Source organism: Trichoderma reesei (assembly GCF_000167675.1).
Source record: "Trichoderma reesei QM6a unplaced genomic scaffold TRIREscaffold_23, whole genome shotgun sequence".
NCBI classification, from domain to species: domain Eukaryota; kingdom Fungi; phylum Ascomycota; class Sordariomycetes; order Hypocreales; family Hypocreaceae; genus Trichoderma; species Trichoderma reesei.
Genome location: NW_006711170.1, coordinates 347,359 through 366,260, shown reverse-complemented (window position 1 = coordinate 366,260; position 18,902 = coordinate 347,359). Strand labels below are relative to the sequence as shown.

At 50.4% G+C, this 18,902-nt stretch overlaps 5 protein-coding genes across 5 annotated transcripts; 2 read left to right on the top strand and 3 right to left on the bottom strand.

Annotated features, from left to right (window-relative positions):
- Positions 1 to 2,254: 2,254 nt before the first annotated feature.
- TRIREDRAFT_110966 (uncharacterized protein) lies at positions 2,255 to 3,136 on the top strand (the record flags this gene model as incomplete). The annotated part of the gene is made up of 4 exons (XM_006968481.1): positions 2,255 to 2,390; positions 2,506 to 2,593; positions 2,685 to 2,848; positions 2,886 to 3,136. 4 exons carry the CDS (start codon positions 2,255 to 2,257, stop codon positions 3,134 to 3,136), a joined length of 639 nt encoding a protein of 212 aa, XP_006968543.1.
- A 216-nt stretch (positions 3,137 to 3,352) lies between these two features.
- Positions 3,353 to 5,175, bottom strand: TRIREDRAFT_51499 (uncharacterized protein). Its single transcript, XM_006968421.1, has 5 exons — positions 4,855 to 5,175; positions 4,755 to 4,786; positions 4,307 to 4,585; positions 3,565 to 4,232; positions 3,353 to 3,490 (listed from the first exon to the last, which is right to left on the bottom strand). Exons 1-5 carry the CDS (start codon positions 5,060 to 5,062, stop codon positions 3,463 to 3,465), a joined length of 1,215 nt encoding a protein of 404 aa, XP_006968483.1. The 5' UTR covers positions 5,063 to 5,175; the 3' UTR covers positions 3,353 to 3,462.
- A 2,100-nt stretch (positions 5,176 to 7,275) lies between these two features.
- TRIREDRAFT_123559 (uncharacterized protein) lies at positions 7,276 to 8,395 on the bottom strand (the record flags this gene model as incomplete). The annotated part of the gene is made up of 4 exons (XM_006968420.1): positions 8,169 to 8,395; positions 7,998 to 8,091; positions 7,579 to 7,868; positions 7,276 to 7,428 (listed from the first exon to the last, which is right to left on the bottom strand). Exons 1-4 carry the CDS (start codon positions 8,187 to 8,189, stop codon positions 7,276 to 7,278), a joined length of 558 nt encoding a protein of 185 aa, XP_006968482.1. The 5' UTR covers positions 8,190 to 8,395.
- Positions 8,396 to 8,816: 421 nt separating this feature from the next.
- TRIREDRAFT_51492 (glycosyltransferase family 2) lies at positions 8,817 to 11,929 on the bottom strand (the record flags this gene model as incomplete). Its single annotated transcript, XM_006968419.1, has 3 exons — positions 8,817 to 9,183; positions 9,247 to 11,757; positions 11,858 to 11,929. 3 exons carry the CDS (start codon positions 11,927 to 11,929, stop codon positions 9,046 to 9,048), a joined length of 2,721 nt encoding a protein of 906 aa, XP_006968481.1. The 3' UTR covers positions 8,817 to 9,045.
- A 2,907-nt stretch (positions 11,930 to 14,836) lies between these two features.
- Positions 14,837 to 16,729, top strand: TRIREDRAFT_81239 (uncharacterized protein). The gene is made up of 4 exons (XM_006968480.1): positions 14,837 to 15,376; positions 15,461 to 15,551; positions 15,605 to 15,973; positions 16,032 to 16,729. The coding sequence occupies exons 1-4, from the start codon at positions 15,107 to 15,109 to the stop codon at positions 16,472 to 16,474; spliced, it is 1,173 nt and encodes a 390-aa protein (XP_006968542.1). The 5' UTR covers positions 14,837 to 15,106; the 3' UTR covers positions 16,475 to 16,729.
- The last annotated feature ends 2,173 nt before the right edge of the window (positions 16,730 to 18,902 follow it).

Genomic DNA, 18,902 nt, shown 5'->3' with positions numbered 1-18,902 from the left:
TAGTACCTTACCTAAAGGTACCTACCATAGGTATTAATGACACGTTGCCCGCAGTTGATGCAATTCTCAGCCATCACATCACAGCCGCTTCTTAATAATCTCTTTGATTGCCGACACCTTCTCCCCTGGCTTGGATTGACCTTGTTACTGACTGACAGTGAATACTGATGCTGGTCGCTGCAACTTGTGCTTGAACCTCCCATGTCATGTTGTCAGTCAAGTCGTGCATGCGGGTACATGTAAGATGACACATGGGTTAACAGACCCCCTTGGTTAATGGACCCCCCTGCTAGCGCGGGGCTCTGATTAGTTGCATAAGCAATGTATTTATGGGTCTCTGTGTAACACCCCTGGTCTAAAAACGGCTTCTAATTAGCTAATAAAGGTATATATCTAGCTGAAATTTACTACATATTTTATTAAAGTCAGGTGCCTTAGGCCTGGCTGCATTAGCGTTTTTATCCTAATTGCATTATATAATAATGTTATTAATTATTATAAATTTCCTATTTAGGTTAACTAGATTTATATAAGCTCTTTTTATTAGCTTTAGGCGCTTTACTTTTAATGCAAGGGCCTGATTTTCTTACTTTAGGGTAGCTAATTAGAAGCTATATAAGTTAAATGCCTTCCCTACTTTTTTAAAAAGGAGCCGTTTAATTAGATTAGTAAGGTTAATGTTAAAGAGCTTATATACTGCAAGCTTAAGGTCTTTAAATTAATAAGGGGTCCTAAGCTAATTAAAGCTTATAGATTATAATAATAAAGTATTATTATTACTAGTAATTAGCATAGCGCTAGCTTAATTAAGAATATATTATAATCCTAGGGGCTGTAATAAATTAATTAGCTAAAGGCCTATTACCTCCTACCCTGCATTAATATTTTCTAATAAAAAAGCTATTTCTTATGCATACTTATAGTAATTAAGGAAATTTAACTTCTTAATTAGGGTTAGCTTATTAAGAGTCTGCAGAAAGCTAAGCCTTTTACAGTAAAATCACTTAAGTAGTTTAAAAATAGCAATATTTAATAATTATATAATATAGGATAAATGCAGGGGCAGGAATATAAGCTGCATACTAGCTTAAAAGCAGGCCTATATAAAGTTATTTAATTTATAAGATCTGTAGCTATTTATAATTAGAAGCTGTTTTTTTATAAGGTTTAAGGGTATTATCTAGGGTATAAAAATTATTTTAAGCTAATAAAGGCTAATTTTATTTAAAGTCTAGCTATTAAGTAATATAGTAAAGTGCTAATTACCTAATTTAGCTAGCTCCCTTTTAAACTATTAGCTTTAAACGCTCTTGCCTTTAAAGATAATAAGTAGGTCTAAGGCCCTTCTATTAGCAGAGATGGCTTTAATAATTAAGATCTAGGCATGTGATTTAAGGAATTAGCATAATATAACGCGCTTTTTTAATTAGCTAAGGATAAGGCTATTAGACCTATATCCCTTAAGGATCCTATGCTTATCTATATTATAGCGGTCTGATTAGTTAATATCTGCAATTGCTTAATAACTAAGCTATTAGAAAAGACCCTAGATAGCCTTAGTTATAGCACTATTAGCCTGCTTTAAATCTAAGGGCCAGGCTTAGAGTGTTTTAATTTATAGGTAGTAGAATAAAAAGCAGGTTATTTAGTCCTTTTTTAATAAGGAATAGTTACCTTATATATATAATAGTTATATAATAAGGCATTTAATTTACTAGTGTAATAGCGCTAGACCTAAAATGTCTTATATAACTACCTAATTAATAAGATAAGTCTTTAAACTAATAAATAGCCTTTAATAAGCTTTATGCCCTGCTTTTTAAGATATGCTGCCTTTAAGTTATTAAATTAAGGTTATATAAGGAACCCTATAGTAGTTAGCTGCTTTATACTTTAATTTGCAGCCGCTGATTATATTATTAATAGCTTAGTTAAGCGCTAATTAGTTAGTCGGCATTTTATTAGCCTGGATAGCTTAAATAGCTTTAATTAGCTGCAGCGTTATGTGTGTGTTAGAAGAAGAAGAAAGTATTAAAACAGGGCTAAGGCGCGCATAAGCCCAGTCTTATATTAAAGAGGAAAGGCTAGCGCATGTAACACTGTTTTTTAAGCTAATGAATAGGCTTAAAAAAGCGGGGCACCTACTTATTTACCAGGGGGTCTATTAACCAAGGGGGTCCGTTAACCCATGTGTTATCTTAATCTTTTGGCTCTTTCTGTCAGCGCCTCTTTAAGCAGGTAGGTAGGTGTCAGCATGCATACAGCAGCAATTATCTACAAGCCGGATAGAACCAATTCCTCGGTACTGTATTCAGTTCAACAACAGCTCAAGTCCATCTCTCAAGCACTCTTTAGCAAGAGGAGGAAGAAGAAGCAGAAGAGGCGCTGCGGTAATAGTCGAAGTCAACTCAAGCGCCTCCTCAACGCGACAATAAACGGAGAGAACGCTAGCTTTCCAATAGACATAACTTAGTACTAGGTAGAGTTTGCCATAATTTCCCACAGCAAGCAATAACAACATGCAATTTCAGACATACACAACAGCATTATGGAAGCTGGAGAGCCTAATTGTCCGTGCTAGTATTGACTTACAGTGAGTGAGTAGTAGGTCTACCAAATCCGCATGCACATGTTAATAATATAGCCACTTATAAAACCTACGACCCCCCCTCCTACATGTACAGTACCCTCTTCCTACACAGCATTCCCACATTCCCCATCTCTCAGAAAACTCCGGTCTCTGGCGCACTACTCCAAACCGGCCCGGACGCACAAACAAAAGCACGGAAGGCGATATCCGGCCCACGGGATATGGGCCGGATGGATACACATACACATACTAATAGTAGTACGTACATATTTGCTACTCGTAACAGTAATTGCAGACCCCAGTCTCTCTCTCCGTCTCTCTGAGAGCTTCTCCAGTCTCCGTAAACCAAGACACACATCGCCAAAGGGCCGAAGCCGGAGGCTGTCAGAGCCAAGGGGACCCGCTCCCGACCTTGCCTCGACTCATGGGCGCAACGTCAAGAACGTTTACAGAGTCCAGTTACGGGAGAATACGGACAGTTGCCCAGTTGGGTCTGTGTCAAGCTGTGTCATCGGATGTACGCAATTGGCAAGAGTCAACTTATAGTCGAGTATACGGATTGGCGAGACTTCAAAGCATGTCAAGCACAGAAATTGATGATAGTCAAGGTAGTAGCAGCGCATGTGCGTGTGTGTGTGTGTGTGTGTGTCAAACGAGAATTCATTGTCTCCCCATGCGCGGTATCGTAAAGGCCCAAACTTTTTTTTGAAGCAACAACTCAACACAACCCAGATCGCCATGATCCTTTTGTTTTTTTTTTTTGTGCCGAGTATCCATATGCAAAGTACAGGAAGAAAATAAAGAGATATCAACCGTCTCATCCCGAAGGAATGCCCTCTCAACACCACCCAACCAGCTTCACTTATATCGGCTTATTTCTGGTTCTCGGGTCGCAGGGAGCTGCAAAGAGGTGACCTTTGTTAGCTAAATGTACGTAGAAAGAGTGTCTTGGGGATTAAGTAGGTATGACTCACCGAACGGCCTTGCCGGCTCTCCAGATCTCCAGGTTGCGAATCTCCTCCAGCTCAGCCTCGTACTTCTGGCGGTAGTCGGGCTGGCTGTTGTACTCGAGCGATCGCTTAGTCTCGGAGCCATCCTTGACGCTGTCGTACAGGCTGTTGAAGACGGGCTTCAGGGCGTCCTTGAACTTGGGGGTCCAGTCAATGGCACCGCGGCGGGCGGTGGTGGAGCAGGCCTCGAACATCCAGTCCATGCCGTTGGCGCCAATCAGAGGGTACAGGCTCTGGGTGGCCTCCTCGACGGTCTCGTTGAAGGCCTCGCTGGGGCTGTGGCCGCGCTCACGGAGGACCTCGTACTGGGCGAGGAACATGCCGTGGATGCCGCCCATCAGGCAGCCACGCTCACCGTACAGGTCGGAGTAGACCTCCTTCTCAAAGGTGGTCTTGTACAGGTAGCCGGAGCCGATGGCGACGCCCAGGGCGACGGCCTTCTCCTCGGCCTTGCCGGTCACGTCCTGGTAGACGGCGAAGGAGGAGTTGATGCCACGGCCCTCGCGGAAGAGGGAGCGCACAGTTCGGCCAGAGCCCTTGGGAGCGCAAAGGATGACGTCGATGTTCTTGGGGACATCGACCTTGGTGAGGTCCTTGAAGACGGGGGAGAAGCCGTGGGAGAAGTACAGGGTCTGCGGCGAGAGGGCCGTGTTAGTCACCTTTCAAAATACAAAATTGCGCCACAATTCTCTAAGGGCCATCTTACCTTGCCCTCAGTCAGCTGGGGCTTGATGGAGGGCCAAGTCTCGGACTGGGCGGCATCACTGAGGAGGTTCATGACAATGGTACCACGGGAGATGGCATCGTCAACCTCGAACAGGTTCTTGCCGGGGACCCAGCCGTCCTGGATGGCGTCGTTCCATGACTTGCCGTTCTTTCGGACACCGACAATGACGTTGAGGCCGTTGTCGCGCAGGTTGAGGCCCTGGCCGTGGCCCTGGGAGCCGTAGCCGATGAGGGCGAGGGTGTCGTTCTTGAAGTACTCCTGCAGGCAATTGTGTCAGTCACGCATACTCATACTACCGCCAATTGGCCATTCCGTGGCACTGTTCCAAGCAAGGCAAGATGCATTGGAAGCAGATCCGGGTCTTCCTGATGGATTCGGACCCGTGGATGACTCTTGTCTGAAGACTCGCCAGCAGCTAGCCACTTACCAGAAGCTTCTCCTGGGGCCAATCGGCACGCTCTACAGAGCAACCATTGTCAGTCAGATCTCTCATTAGTTGTGACACTCGGGGCAGCAATTGCACGTACCATGGACCTCCTCCTTGACACCGGCAAAGTCGACGGTCTTGAGGCCGCGAGCCTGCTGCTGGGACACACCAGCCAGAGCCGGACGAGCAGCAGCAACGGCACGAGTGGCGCCTCGGGCGACCATGTAGGAGCGCTGGGCGACGCGGGGCGCAATCAGCTGGCGGGCAGCGGGCGCCCGCAGGGTCTTGGAGAAAGCTCTTGAGGCCATTGTGCTGTGATGATGTGGGTGGTGGTGAAGAGGGGAGAGTGACGAGAAGGAGGAGGAGGAAGAAGAAGAAGGAGAAGAAGAAGAATGATTTATCGGAGAAGAAGAAGGAGGAGGAGGAAAAAGAAAAAAGAGTTGCGAGACCTTTTTGGGGGAAAAAAAGATGAGCAACCAAGGAAACTTGGTCGGTTTTGAAGGGTGGTGTGTGTGGGTGGGGGAAAAGCCTCAGCTGTCGAGGGGCCCGAGATCGGTGGCAGCTCTCTGTGCCTGTTTTTGCCCGTCCCAGCGACTTTCTGGAGCCCCCCCTGGTTCATTGTTCCCACTGCATGTGAAAAAAGGCTACCTGTATGTATGTACCTTGCCCGGTATGATCCAGAGTCTTAGTCTTGGCCTGTAAAAATAGCGGGTTTATCAAAAATACAGTCAGTGCGATGAGTAACAGACGAGGCGTGGGAGGCATTGGTCCCAGCCTTACCTTGCCTTACGTTGGAGGTTGCAATTTGAGGGTGCATGTACGTACAAGTACAAGTACGTGGACCTTTATGGGGTGCGTTGGGCCCTTGTCTGGCATCCATTGGATTTGTTTGTGTGGCCAGAGCCGGTGATGGCTTCGGCTGACTGTACCAGGACGGTACTGTATTACTTGGCCTGCTACCTTATATTGCATGTACATTCGAGCAAGATGCTGAGAGCAGCAGTATCAAAACCCATTCTACGGAAATAAAAGCATCCAATTGATGCATCCAAGTTGCTTCAAGGCCCATGCAATGTTGCACTAATCACCATCACCATCATCATCATCGTCTGCAGACAGACCCGTGAGATGACGCATCCGCCTCGCCTTCGCTGCGTCTGGCGGCACTAACAAGGACCACCGGGCTCAAGCGCCCCCCACCACTCCACGACTACGTATTTGCCGTGATACAATCTGGCTTCTTTGACAAGCATCAGCTTGTTGGTGACCCAATGGAACGTTTCCTATTACTAGTAGCAGTACTGTAGTTGCAGATTCCCCATGTCGTAGTAGAAACATGTACCGGACTGGGAACATCCCAAGATGCTCCATGTAAACACGACTTCACACCCTTCGTACACTTATCAACATGTCAAATTGGAGCTTCACCCAGCTCTCGCAAAATCTCACTTCCGTCTCCTCCGTACATACCAGACAGCTTGAAAACTTCTCCAGTCCACCAAACTCTCTGCTAGGATGCTCACTACTGACAACTTCCTATTGCATTACTTGTATGCAACTACTAGCTGACTTACTTACCCGATTACCCACTGGCTTATACCAGCACGCTTCTCACTGCTTGCTGTCCTGCCTCCCTACATGCTCGACACCAAAGCATGTACTAAGCAGCTATCTAGTAGTAATCCCAAACCACCATATCCTTCACAGCCTGGGTACTGCATCGATCCTCAAAGCGTCACAACGACCCATGTAGTACTCGTCTCGCCCATGTCTCTCCCTGAATCTGATATGCAAGGACCAAATGTCTTGGCCAGACGCATGTCCTCGTGTGTCGATCGAATTGCTCAGGTTTCATGTTACGCTGGCATAGCCAAGTGCTGGAATACGCAGGGACGTTATTATATGCTGGCACGAGAATAGTGTGCACCGGGTCAACTCGGATTGTATTTCATGTGAATATCTAGACATGGCTGACATTGTTGTGATTTTTTATGGTGGCATCATTCCCAGGGTAAGTGATGAGAGAAAAGAAAGGAGATTTGATGATGGGACATCAGATCAAACTTGATATCGACTACAAGTGAAGATATGTAGTGCGGATACATTGCCCTCAACAGCAGCAGTGGAGTTCCAGTACAGTTCCACAGGCCTTGATATTACAGTCTTGGAATGAACGCCATGTATTTCTATGCTGGACTGTCGACTTAATGAAAGGTACTAAGTTGTATATAGATGTGTTGATCCCCACGACCAGGCCCCAACCAAAGGACAAGAAACGGGCGTCATATCCGTCCTCTGGTCCAAGCACTAGCCAGGATCCTGACGAGACACCGTCCCACCGGTCTCTTCCACAAAGGATATGTCAGATGTCGGGTAATGTACGCAAAGGCACATGTCTCTATGTGTATGTCGGCTGTTCGTCGTCGGTAGCCGCATCTGCTCCCATCTCCCCTCACCCGCCATCCTCAGCTCCTCAACCCGTAGACAGGCCTTTTGCACTTTCGCTGAAGACCCTCGCCAATTATTTGAGAACACGGTCGTATACCGTACCCTTGACGGAGCCTCCACTCATCGCCGTCCGGACATTCCTCTTGAAGCCTTCCCGATTGCTCCTCAAGTCGTCAGCCGCCTCTTTGTTGAGAGGATCCGAAGCGTTGGGCTCCAAGAACAAAAACTATCAAATCGTTGAAGTTAGCTTTATCATACCTCTCACATCGTCCGTCAACCTTCCCTATACACCACCCAATCCTCAATCTCCGCAGAAACTCCATGAGCAAAGCAAAAACAGGGGCACGTCTTGCTGGGAAAGTTTGTTGTTTCATACCTGCAACCCCACAATGACCGCATTCAAGTTCAACACGGGCTTCCAGTCCTCCCGCAGAATGTTCAAGCACACCTTCCCCTCGAGGTCAATGTTCGGGTGGTAAATCTTCTCCCTGCACAGCACCTTGGGCGGCTCGTGCGGGAAGTTTTGGTTGATGGCAAAGTCGAACGTGAACCGGCCCCCCCGGTACATGCCCTCGTCCGGCTCGATCGACAGGATAAAGTTGAGGATGTTGTCCGGGTCGGGGAAGTCCGTCTTCATCGTTGAACCGAGGGATAGCTCTGACAAGTCTATTGTTTGTTGTAACCGTCCAAGAGAAACGTTAGCCATCGTAGCGCTACAACGAAAGGAATGGCGGTTGGAGATGGAAAGAGAAAGAGAGAGAGAGAGAGAGAGAGAGAGAGAGAGAAAGACGCAACCTTTTTGTACTCGCAGCTGTGCCGCCGTCACCTTCTTCCGCTTGCCTCCGGCTGCCTGCCCCTCGGCATTCTCAGCCTCCTTTTGCTTCTTTTTCTGTATACAAAAACAAACCCCGCGTTAGAGAATCTCTCTCTTGCAATGATATCAGAGACCATGTCTAGAGGAAATACCATAGACCATATGTTCAACATCTCGGCTGTCGTTCGAGGGTTCTCGCCGGCGAAAGAGGCAAAACGTGGGAAGAAGCGGTATCCTGAAATGCCTTGGGTTTTCGCGGATAGACGGCGAGCTAAGGAAAATAGAAAGGATATTATGAATCAGACGCAACGGGGGGAGCAACGGCTAGACGGGCTGGATCGAGAATAAAGAAAGGAGGGCGTGTCTGAGAGAGTCTGTGTCTTGTTCAGAGTCGTCGAGGTTTCGGTTTTGGTACGGAACTGAGATCCGTCATTCGCGGGGAGCGATTCGGTGCTTGTTGACCTGGATGCTGTCACACCACGACGATAAGCTGGAAGATAAGGTAAGCGTCTGGGGTACGGAAATAGTCCCGCATTATAATACTGGAGTCTGCGGCCGGAGTTTATGCGGCGGCAACAGAACGAGGCGGAACCTTTTGATATCATCACTCTGGATTCTACAGCAACATATCTTATTACTGCGCCTTCAGTCTATGTTCGCCTCTATAAGCAAAATACAAATCATCAATTGTTCTCAATATGTTCCCTTTGTTCCCTCTATCAGTCCCTGCCTTCTCTACATGTACTCGGTAGGTACACCACAAACATTCTTCCAAGCTATCTGCAAAACTTTTTTTTTTTGGTGGTCTCAAGTCGCCTATCCATCCCATGAACAAAGAAACATGCTAAAAACATTAATGCCTTAATAACGTTACAAGCCAAGGTATCTGTATGTGAAAGAATTTGTCTACTGGGGCAGGCCCGTAACATTCCTGGGGGAACCACAGCGCTTGCGCTCGCCCTCATCCTCTGCCTCTCACCCTTGCCCACTCTCCCAAAAGACGGGACCGCACCCGTTTGCTTTCTGAATTTACCTTCTGGCGAAGCAGCACATGAGACCCGTCTTGCCCAGGAACCAGAGGAAACCGATGAAGCGAATCAAAGACAGCACGGCCGTAGCGTACAAAAGAAACTTGAAGAAGTTGGCAGTGCGGCTGGAAGCAGTTCCCTGTTACAAACAGTTAGTTATCGTCAAGCTGGGCAAAGAAGCCGACCAAGAGATGCTACTTACCACGAAACCAGACTGAGCAAAGTCGTCGGTGGTGACACCGATAATGAGGATGATGTTGGAGAACAACCAGGAGACGACCAGACCGGTACGGAAGGACTTGTAGCCATCTTCCACATCCTTCTTCTCAATCTCCTCCACCTCCTTGAAGGGAGCCAGGGCTCGTCGAACAGTCTGCTCAAACTGGCTGTCGATATCCTCCTGTTCCTTCTCGATTTCTTCGACAACGACTTCGTTCTTCTCGCCCTTCTGCACGTTGGCGGACGGGAGAGCCTCGGCCTTGTCGGAACCCTTGGTACCCCAGGACACGTCGTGCCAGTTGTTGAACGCGTAGACCATGAGAATGTTGATGTAGGTCGACATGAGCAACAGGTAGTGGGGGAAGGAGTGGAACATGTGCCAAGGATCCAGATAGAGGAAAGAAGCGATAAAGTAGAGGCCGTAAATGGTAATCAGGGCGATGATGATGACACCAGCAGCACCCGCTCCAAAGAAGAAACTCTTGACAAAGTCTTCTCCAGAATCAAAGTTGATCTGGTCCTGGATGGGAGTGTTGAAAGCTTGAACGACCAGGAAGACGGAAAGAACCAAGATGTAGCCCTGAATCAGCGCAAAGACCATGAAGGAGGCAATGTAGGTGAACTTGGAACCCTTCGGTCTGTTACCCAGAGCAAGAATAAACTGCAGGATAACGAACGCGAGATAGAGATACTTGAGCAGCGTGTTGATGATGGGCGTCGCCTCGTCTCCAAACGGCCAGCCGTGGTGCTCGGACGAGTTGGAGGAAGCGATAACCGGGGTGCCGACAAGGTCCATGATGACCGTGGTGGTCAGGTAGTAGGAAGCCAGAGAGAACCAGGAGAAGATGACGTTGAGGAAGTTGTAGATGAGCTGGATGTGCAAGAAGAACATGCGGATGATGTTGTGTCCACTCTTGTACATACGGCCAAAGTGCATCAGGGCATACAGAGAGGCGGCGAACGAACCGTTGAGCCAACGACGACGCTGACTGATGAATTCGGCAGCACCTTCGGGAACGTCTGTCTCGCCCTTGGCGGCCTTGATGTAGGTCAGATGCCACTTCTGACCGGCCTTGGCGACCAGCTCGAAACAGAGAATACGATCTTCGGCCAAGAACATGTTCTTCTTGAAGATGTTCATGCCGTCGATACCCTTCTTGCCGAGAATCTTGGACAGGGTGTGATCACCGTGGAAGTACTGCTCAAGAGGACGTCCCATGATGGCTCGGAATCGGTAGGCCGAGAAGGCACCGGGCAACACACTGACGTAGCCAAACGAAGACTCCAGGGGCTTGTCGAGAATGTTTGAGATCTTGTACTCAAAGTTCTGCACGGCGACCAGGGGGTTGAGCAGCTTCTTGCCGCCCTTGCCCAACATGGCGTGAATCTCACCACAAGCACCGCCGAGGTCCTTGTCGTTGTAGAAGCCCTCCCACAGAGCCAGCAGCGAGCGCGGGCTGGGCTTGGTACCGGCGTCAAGGAGAATGCAGACCTCGGGGTTCAGGATTCGGCCAAAGGCGTTGAAGAGCCAACGGTGAGAGTTGATCTTCTTGGTGTTCTGCTGCTTCAAGCAGAAGATGAACTGCACGGGAGGCAGATTCTGCGGGCTGTCACCGGAAGGCCGGATGAGCTGCTGGTTGGGCGTGACGGAGAGCTGACTGGTGTACTCGAAGATGTGAGCGACGGTCTCCTTGCCATCGACATCCTTCTTGACGACACCGTCCTGGTACACGCCAATGGTGGCGAGCACGTCGAGGGTGTTCTTGTCGGCCTTTTCGATACCGTCAAAGACGAAGCACACGACAATTTTCTGCCAGGCAGGACCTCCCTTGTTCCAGAAGGTCGACTTCTTGAGGTTGACAATGTCTCGGATGTTCTGCATCACACCGTGCAGAGTTCTGGCAAGCAGGACCTTGTCTTCGTTGTAGTATGTAATGGCAATCAGGAGCTCGGTGTGACGGTTGTACATGCGCGGCCGCAAGTCGTAGCCGTTCTTGAGGGTGAAGTCGTTAGGGTCACAGGTGGCGGCGGTGTACCGCATCTTGACGAACTCCTCGTTGCCGCCCTCGACATCGCGGTACTGAGGCTGGACTGCGTTCTTGATGGCGCTGGGCACGGGGTAGTCGATGGACAGGACGGAGCCCTGGACCAGCTTGACCTTTCGGGTGTTGTAACGCTTCAGACCGCCACCGGCGGGCTGCTGCTGTCTCTGCACCCAGCTGTCATCGTCGTTGTCGTGGACAGTGGAGGCGGGGCGGGGGAAGTCGTATCCAGCTCCCTGCCCGTACTGGCCATATCCGCTGTCGCTGCCCAGGCCAGGAGTGCCGATGGGCGAGGCTCCGGGAGCATAGGACTCGGTCAGACTGTACGCCGAGACTGGGCGGTCGGGAGGAGTCCCAGCACCGAGTCGGTCATGCTCGTAGCCATGCGAGCCAGGCTCGTTGAGAAGATATCGTCCGGCCTCTTCCTCCTGCTCGTGAGGGGGCAGGTGATACTAGACGATGGGAAAAGCAAAAAGCAGCGTTAGCCAAGCTCGTCCGACCCTGCCCTGTCTTGTCCATTCCCAGGTCGATCGATATGGTGGTTCAACTCACGCTACTGCCTGAGGGGAGATCCTGTAGCGGATGTCCCCCGCCTTGGCCGCCGCCGGGACCGTTGAAAGCCATGATGTTGCTTTTGGGTTTCTAAAATGGTATCAAGACGATGGCTGCTGAAGTCGTAATGCTAAAGAGCGTCTGTGGTCGTAATTCGTGTCTAGATGGGGCTCGCTGGCCTAGGTAGGTTCCCGATAGGTGCCAACGTGGTGTAGGAACAAGGAAAAAAGGGGACCCCCGAGAGAAGTGCGGAAAAAAATCTATTGAGCTTCAATGCCAGCTTTGTTTGCGGAAAGCAACCCGACCCCTAACGATGCGAGCAATGAGGCACCAGCCTCGGACTGTAGGACTGAAGGTTGGGGGGGAAAAGGATGGAGGAGTGAAGGTTGACCGCGAAGCTTAGCGGGCTCAAAAGAATAATAAGGGGAGGGAAAAGGCTCTCGAGAACGATTCAGGAGATGCCCCAAGTTGCAGCTTGCTTTTCCTGGGATCTTGTTTCGGGACAGGACCAGACAGTACGAGGAGGGACGGCACAGTGCGCGGCGGCGGACAGTGCCGTGGACAGTGGCCCAGAATAGGGGACTGCGCTAAAGGGGGGGGGGGGGGGCGTTGAGGGGGACGCTGAGGGGGACGCTGAGCCACCTCGCCGGCACTGTGTGTGGGCAGCCTCTAAAACGTCCGCTGGGCAACGTTTGGATTAGGGCGCCTTATCAGCCCGACTTAGCGTCTGCGGTGAGACAGTCCGGAGTGAACAAAGGCTGCGCCGACGGTGTTTTTCTTGTCGCGGTGCTGCAGGACAAGACCAGTGACTGGACAGAGGCTGGAGGCAGACGGGCATCACCTGTCGTCATCACGCTGCCCCTCCCTTGTGCAGGATGGTCCCAACAGCCCCGTGTTGCCTCGAGACGTTTGTACATACAGTGTGTTGATAGGTGCTGGTTGGCTGGCTTTTGCCCGCATTCCAAGTCACGGGCGTGTCCAAAAGAATGGATGGACTGGTATTGCTTAGGTATGGCTCTACAGTATCGCTGTGTGTACTGTACGTACATATACCGACTCCCAGGCTCTACCATGGAGGTGGTCCCCTTTCAATGTTGGCACGTCGGAAATCTCGTATGGCTGTGGACACCAAGGAAACAAAAAAGAAGGAAAATAGCCATGGCCGTCTCCGCTTTTGGAGCCCAGCCCTGCAATTGCACGCCAGATGCTGACGGCCAATCCTTGAGATCGCGGCTGACTGCGTCCCACCGAGCAACACAAGCACTGTTGACGGCACTGTATACCCGGACGTGTTGCACCCCGGCCTATGTCCCTAGGCTCACTCGGTGCCTGTGATAAATGAGAACTTGACGGGATTGCTCCTGATTCCAGCCACAGCGGTGCATTGCTTATTTGGTGATGGAAACCATCTTTTGTCTACCTGGATCTCGCAACAGAAGCTGCTGCATATTACTTGTTCTCTAGCGATATTCTTCATTTCTTACTTATTTCTCCGCCCATCCCTCTGTCCAAAGAGGCAAAGTCCATGCCCCGGAAGCAAACAGCACCGCCAGCGCAGCCACAGGGTCCTCCTCATCTCATCATGACCGATGCCCTTTTGATGCGAGCCAAAAATAGCACCAGCTGGAGCAGCCACCAATGAGGCATCTGCGCCCGCAGCACTGTGGAGGCGGTGCAGCCACAGTCCAGGTACCCTCACATGCGCCAAAGTACTGCAGCCAGCAGATCCTGCCCTCTGTCTGCCTCTCCTCGCACCTCGTATGCTTCCTCGCAGAAATGTTTGCTGCCTTGCGTGAAGCTACGCCGCAGTGGTAAGGCTTTCTGCTGATCTGACGGCTAAGATATTACCTGGTAGGACCCTGAGAGGTTCCTGGTCCGGAGGGGTTTTGCACGGTCTTTACCTACAGTGCAACGTGTCCGTGCACAGCAGTCGATGTGCCTTGGCCCCAGCATCTCGTCTTTTTTTCGGCCACAACCGACTTGGACCCCCAGGGACATGGACTTGTCAGGCAAATCACTTCGCAGCATATTACAGCTGGCAGGCGTCGAGAACACCAGCAGCTACCTACTAGGTATTATCCGTTGATCTGCGAGGCTACATCCGTACTCCGCATCTTTGAGTCTCTGTGGTGGCCAACCAGAGACAACGGCAGGCTACTTGGTTTCTGTGCCACGATGCCTGCAGTGATGCCGCATCTCAGAGGCATCGATGCCCGGCAGTTGTCCACAGGAACCACTCACAAGGCGTCCTGCTCGGCGAGCGGCCACAGTGATTAATGCCAGCGCCGCGGGACAGCCGAGTCCACGTTCCCGCTGCCGCCATTCCCCCCCCCCCTGTAGCGTGTATGTATTGCCTACAACTCAATATCAAAAACAATAGGCATACCTTACTGCTACCAATCTCGACAGTTGAAATGGCTGTATTTGCTGCAGCCCCGCCAACGATTCTGCAGAAAGAGTTCAAGTCGCTTGATGGGGATCGCGGTGCCAAATACTATGCAACCCGTCGTGCTTTGACTCCTTCAACAGAAGATACGATGTCGGTTTGTGTGCAACTCTTCTGATACGTGACTGTCTCTCGCTTTGTACACACACGCAGCCATGTTCTTCTACATACACTCTCTCGTACTAAACATGCCCACACACCTCCCCGTCTTTGCCTCTTGTCCGAAATTCCCCAAGTGATTTGTTAAATTATAGAGGCAATTGCCACCTCCTGTGAAAAGCCTATAACCAGATGATACCTTTAGTAGTACTGCTACTAGTGATTCCCGTACCTGATACGGCGCACATGTGCGAATGTGCGAAGGCGGTGCGCCCATCTCGCTAAGCCCCTTTCGGCAGCCCGCCCCACAAAGGGGATCGAGATGAAATTTCCCAACCTTGGAGGATTTTGTTCTCCTGAAATCTGTATGTACGGAGTTAGGAGTAAGTATTAGGGAGTACGTGTTCCGGCAAAGAGCGGTCCTTCACAACGCTGCGATTCTTGCATAGCCTTCATCTCTTCGCGTTGTTCCAGAAGAAGAGCCTCTCGTTTGATTGCCCTCCGGCTTCCCTTTTTCTTCTCCCTTGGGAACGCAGATCGCGCCATCGTTGGCCACGAGTTTCCCTATCGCGTGGAGCCGCAAGCCTCTTAGCGACGCAACTCACCTCACGCTCGCTCTCAGCCTCTCTCGCTCTTTTTTTCATTGTTTTGAACCCCTTGTCAAACACTGTCTGAGCGCCCATTCTCGGTGAGAGCCGCTCAACATGTCGGACAAGAAGAATGACGACTACGGCGTCCAGCTGAGAGACCTGGGCCGGGACCCGGAGAGCGGTGATGGCAAGATGCAGACGGCCTACTCGCGCTCACCGTCGCCGCGCGGCCACTCTGGCGGCTTCGACTGGTCCAAGATCGACAACAGCCCCGGAGCCTCGGTGCTGGGTTACTGCCTGTCGTCCATCAGCATGACCGTCGTCAACAAGTACGTCGTGTCTGGTTCCTCATGGAACATGAACTTTCTCTATCTGGCTATCCAGGTAAGGTCACGCCTCGTTGTGTTTCTCATTCATCCCCCTCCCCCCTCCCCCTGAAGCATGATTGCTAATTAATGTGCAACATAGTCCATTGTCTGCGTGGCTGCCATTCAAGCCTGCAAGCAGGCTGGTCTGATCACCAACCTGTCTCCCTTTGATCCGGAGAAGGGAAAGAAATGTGAGCACTTACCGCCTGGTTCATTGAAGAGCAGAGTTGCTCATTCTGTCTAGGGTTCCCCGTGTCTGTTCTCCTGGTCGGCATGATTTATACTGGCGCCAAGGCGCTTCAGTACATCTCCGTGCCCGTGTACACCATCTTTAAGAACTTGACCATCATTGTCATCGCCTATGGAGAGGTGCTCTGGTTCGGGGGAAGCGTCACTCCGACCATTCTGCTCTCCTTTGGCCTGATGATTTTCAGCTCCATTGTTGCTGCGTGGGCGGATGCCGATGCCGCAGGCCGTTCGTCAAAGGCGTCTCAGGAGTTCAGCACTCTTCAAGTGGGATACACCTGGATGGCCTTGAACGTCATCTGCCAGGCTGCCTTTGTCCTGGGCATGCGCAAGGTCATCAAGAAGATGGGCTTCAAGGACTGGGACAGTGAGTGATTGCTTTGTATGCCACGAGATGCATTAGAGGCGCTAACATCCTTTCTTAGCCATGTTCTACAACAACTTCCTGACCATCCCGGTCCTCATCGTTGGCTCCCTCCTCGTTGAGGACTGGTCCGCTGAGAACCTGGCCCGAAACTTCCCTGAGGAGACACGAACCAAGCTCATCATCGGCATGGTGTACTCTGGTCTGTGTGCCATTTTCATCTCATACTCGTCTGCCTGGTGCATCCGTGTCACGTCCTCTACGACCTACTCCATGGTTGGCGCCCTGAACAAGCTGCCCATCGCCGTCAGCGGCCTCATCTTCTTCGACGCACCCGTCACCTTTGGCAGCGTCTCCGCCATCCTGATTGGCTTCGTCAGCGGTCTCGTGTATGCCTGGGGCAAGGTTCGCCAGGGCGAAAAGGCCAAGATGTCGCTACCCGTGACCAACAAGCCCGTCATGAGCGCCAGCTCCCAGAGCAACAACGACGCGTCAAATGCGTAAAGCCGCCGAGCCCGGATTAGGAACGAGAGAGGAAATGATGATGAGCGACGGGTTGCCGGGACGGGGCGGGAGGCATGCTGGGAGTTTGAGTAATCATGCTACTATTGGGAAGTCATAGATCTTTTGTGGGATTGTACTCTAGAATTGCTTGAGCCTGTGCGTGAAAAGGTCGGGAAGGTTAGGGATAAATGATGGCAGCATCTTGTCACGATGATTTACGACGTTTCAGAAGCATTCGAATGATTGTATTTCAACATCAAGGCACATATCATTCATGGTCGTGTTGGTTGTCCCGTGTGAGTGTCCGTCGAGAGTGGATGAACATGGATACCGGTGAAGCTCTGTATATCTGTAACGGGACTTGTCTCAAGACGCTCATTCTCCGCCCGATGAGAGAAAGAAAGGCCAGCCATCTTCCAGAACGAAGGATCGGCACGATACTGACTGTTGATAGTTCAACGTCGCAATTCTTCGTATGTCGATAAAGGTTGGTGGGATTCAATCTCACGTAGCAGGATTGAGGTAATCACAGGGGGGAGATACAGCAAGATACCTACCTGCACAAGTGGCATTGCAATGAAAAGTCTCTTCTCAAATGTCACTTCTGCTCTGCTACTTTCCGCAGATTCTTCCATCTAACAAGGTAGCTCCACGGCAGGACTCTCTAGGCTGCTATTGCAGAGATGGACGAGGCTCGAAAATTGAACAAGAGGCTGGTATTCTTACTTGCACGTGCGAAACGCGTGTCTCTGAGCACCACCCGCTTTTCTTCGAGGGAGCGCATTTGGTTTGCCGTGTCATGCATGCTCGAAGATGGGGTGGTGGCGAGTGCGGCTGATTTGCTGCATTGGCAAATTTGGCTAATTTAACGGCGAGAGCGTGATAAGCTGCGAGTAAGCGTGAGTGTGTGTGTGAGTGTGAGTGTGTGGGCGTAGTCTCTTATTTCGTGTGTAGTAATAAAACGAGTGAAAGGCTGAGGATGGAATGAGCAGGATTCACAAACAAGGGAGTGTTACCTATCTAGTATCTGCCATACATATTATCCTTTCCTTTCCCACACCGTGTTCCATTGCTGCTGGTGGCAAGTTGGTTCATTCGAGAGGATATCGGGTGCAGTTATTCAGCCACTTTGTTCGCCAATGGGAATGCCCGTCATCCCTCACCTGCTGTGCGTCCTTTGCCGCGTGTGGTCTCACAGCCGTCACTGCTCCTTAGGTAGTCAGAGTCTAGAAAGCTGGCAATTGGAGAAATTCTCGCAGAGAGCCGTCCTTTGTTTTGTTATGAAATCTTCTTATTGGATCCAGCGGGCTGGGCTGAATCAGTGGAAACGTTGTCCGTCCCACGCGGGTTGTGAGTTATTTGAGTACTAGTAGTTTGGCCCAAAGTCGCACACCGGGGCCGTTTGGCCACTCACTGACACGCGAGACACGCGTCCTCAGCGCCAAGTGATGCTTTCGCTTTTTATTTTCTTGTTATTTTTTTTTTTTTTTTTTTTTTTTTTTTCATTTCAGAAGATTGTAAGTCTTTTCTGATTTCCCAAAGTTCTTAGTGGTGGTGCAAAGCGTCAGCTTGGCCGGAGGAGACAATGGAGTGCAGGTGCATTACGTGTCCCCGGAACGACTGGCAGCGCATCTGCTGTAAAAAGTACAGAGATGTGATTGAATACGGGAATTATTATCCAGCACCCCAGTTTCGTTATCCAGCACCCCAAAATTTGGTGAGAGGTACAAGCATCTACTTACCCAGATGCAGCATATTGTCAATCACGCCTGCACTAGAACCAGCGAAGGGATCATTCTTCTAATCCTTTAATATGAATGCATATAAAAATTAGTCTAGGTTTTTTCTTCTCTTTTAGCCAGACTTACAGTAAGTTTAAGAGCTTCTCTGTCGTAAACATTAAGTATAGGTACCTAGGGCTGATTTGCTAAGTTAGCGCAGGAGCGGTACTTTGCTTTTACGTAGTCAGACTATATAATGCAAAGTATCCCAGGGTGCTGGATAACGAAACTGGGGTGCTGGATAATAATTCCCTTGAATACGAAGCACTGGACCGGATCGGAGCTTGACCAAACGCCGGGCACTTCGTATTATCGTCATCGTCGGATGCTTTGCCTGTACTGTAGTAGTAATGGAAGTGCTTCCTACATGCCTAAACCCTTGCCGCCGCACTGCTCCCGTGCATTACCGACAAGGCCAGATGGTGATGCTGTAGGTGTTTAGATGCTCTTCTGTACCTGTGCACCCGCGGGAGCGGCGGATCAACAAGCGTCAGATGGGATTCCCGACAAGGCGTCACAGAGGAAACGGCAAAAGCAAAGACAAAGGCAACAGACCTGGAACCAGGGCCATTTGCGGCGCATTGTCCGGGCATGGAAAATCTCGACCTGGAGCCCATTCCGATCCAGAGCGGAATCCACACTGCTGC

What these genes read in the sequence shown, in the direction of transcription:
- TRIREDRAFT_51499 (XM_006968421.1), bottom strand. Translation starts at nt 5,062, where the DNA reads ATGGCCTCAAGAGCTTTCTCCAAGACCCTGCGGGCGCCCGCTGCCCGC. An exon ending in TGTCAAGGAGGAGGTCCATG is followed by an intron (nt 4,787 to 4,854) that starts GTACGTGCAATT and finishes GTTGCTCTGTAG; the next exon opens with AGCGTGCCGATTGGCCCCAG. An exon ending in GGCCCCAGGAGAAGCTTCTG is followed by an intron (nt 4,586 to 4,754) that starts GTAAGTGGCTAG and finishes AATTGCCTGCAG; the next exon opens with GAGTACTTCAAGAACGACAC.
- TRIREDRAFT_81239 (XM_006968480.1), top strand. Translation starts at nt 15,107, where the DNA reads ATGTCGGACAAGAAGAATGACGACTACGGCGTCCAGCTGAGAGACCTG. An exon ending in TTCTCTATCTGGCTATCCAG is followed by an intron (nt 15,377 to 15,460) that starts GTAAGGTCACGC and finishes TGTGCAACATAG; the next exon opens with TCCATTGTCTGCGTGGCTGC. An exon ending in TCCGGAGAAGGGAAAGAAAT is followed by an intron (nt 15,552 to 15,604) that starts GTGAGCACTTAC and finishes CATTCTGTCTAG; the next exon opens with GGTTCCCCGTGTCTGTTCTC.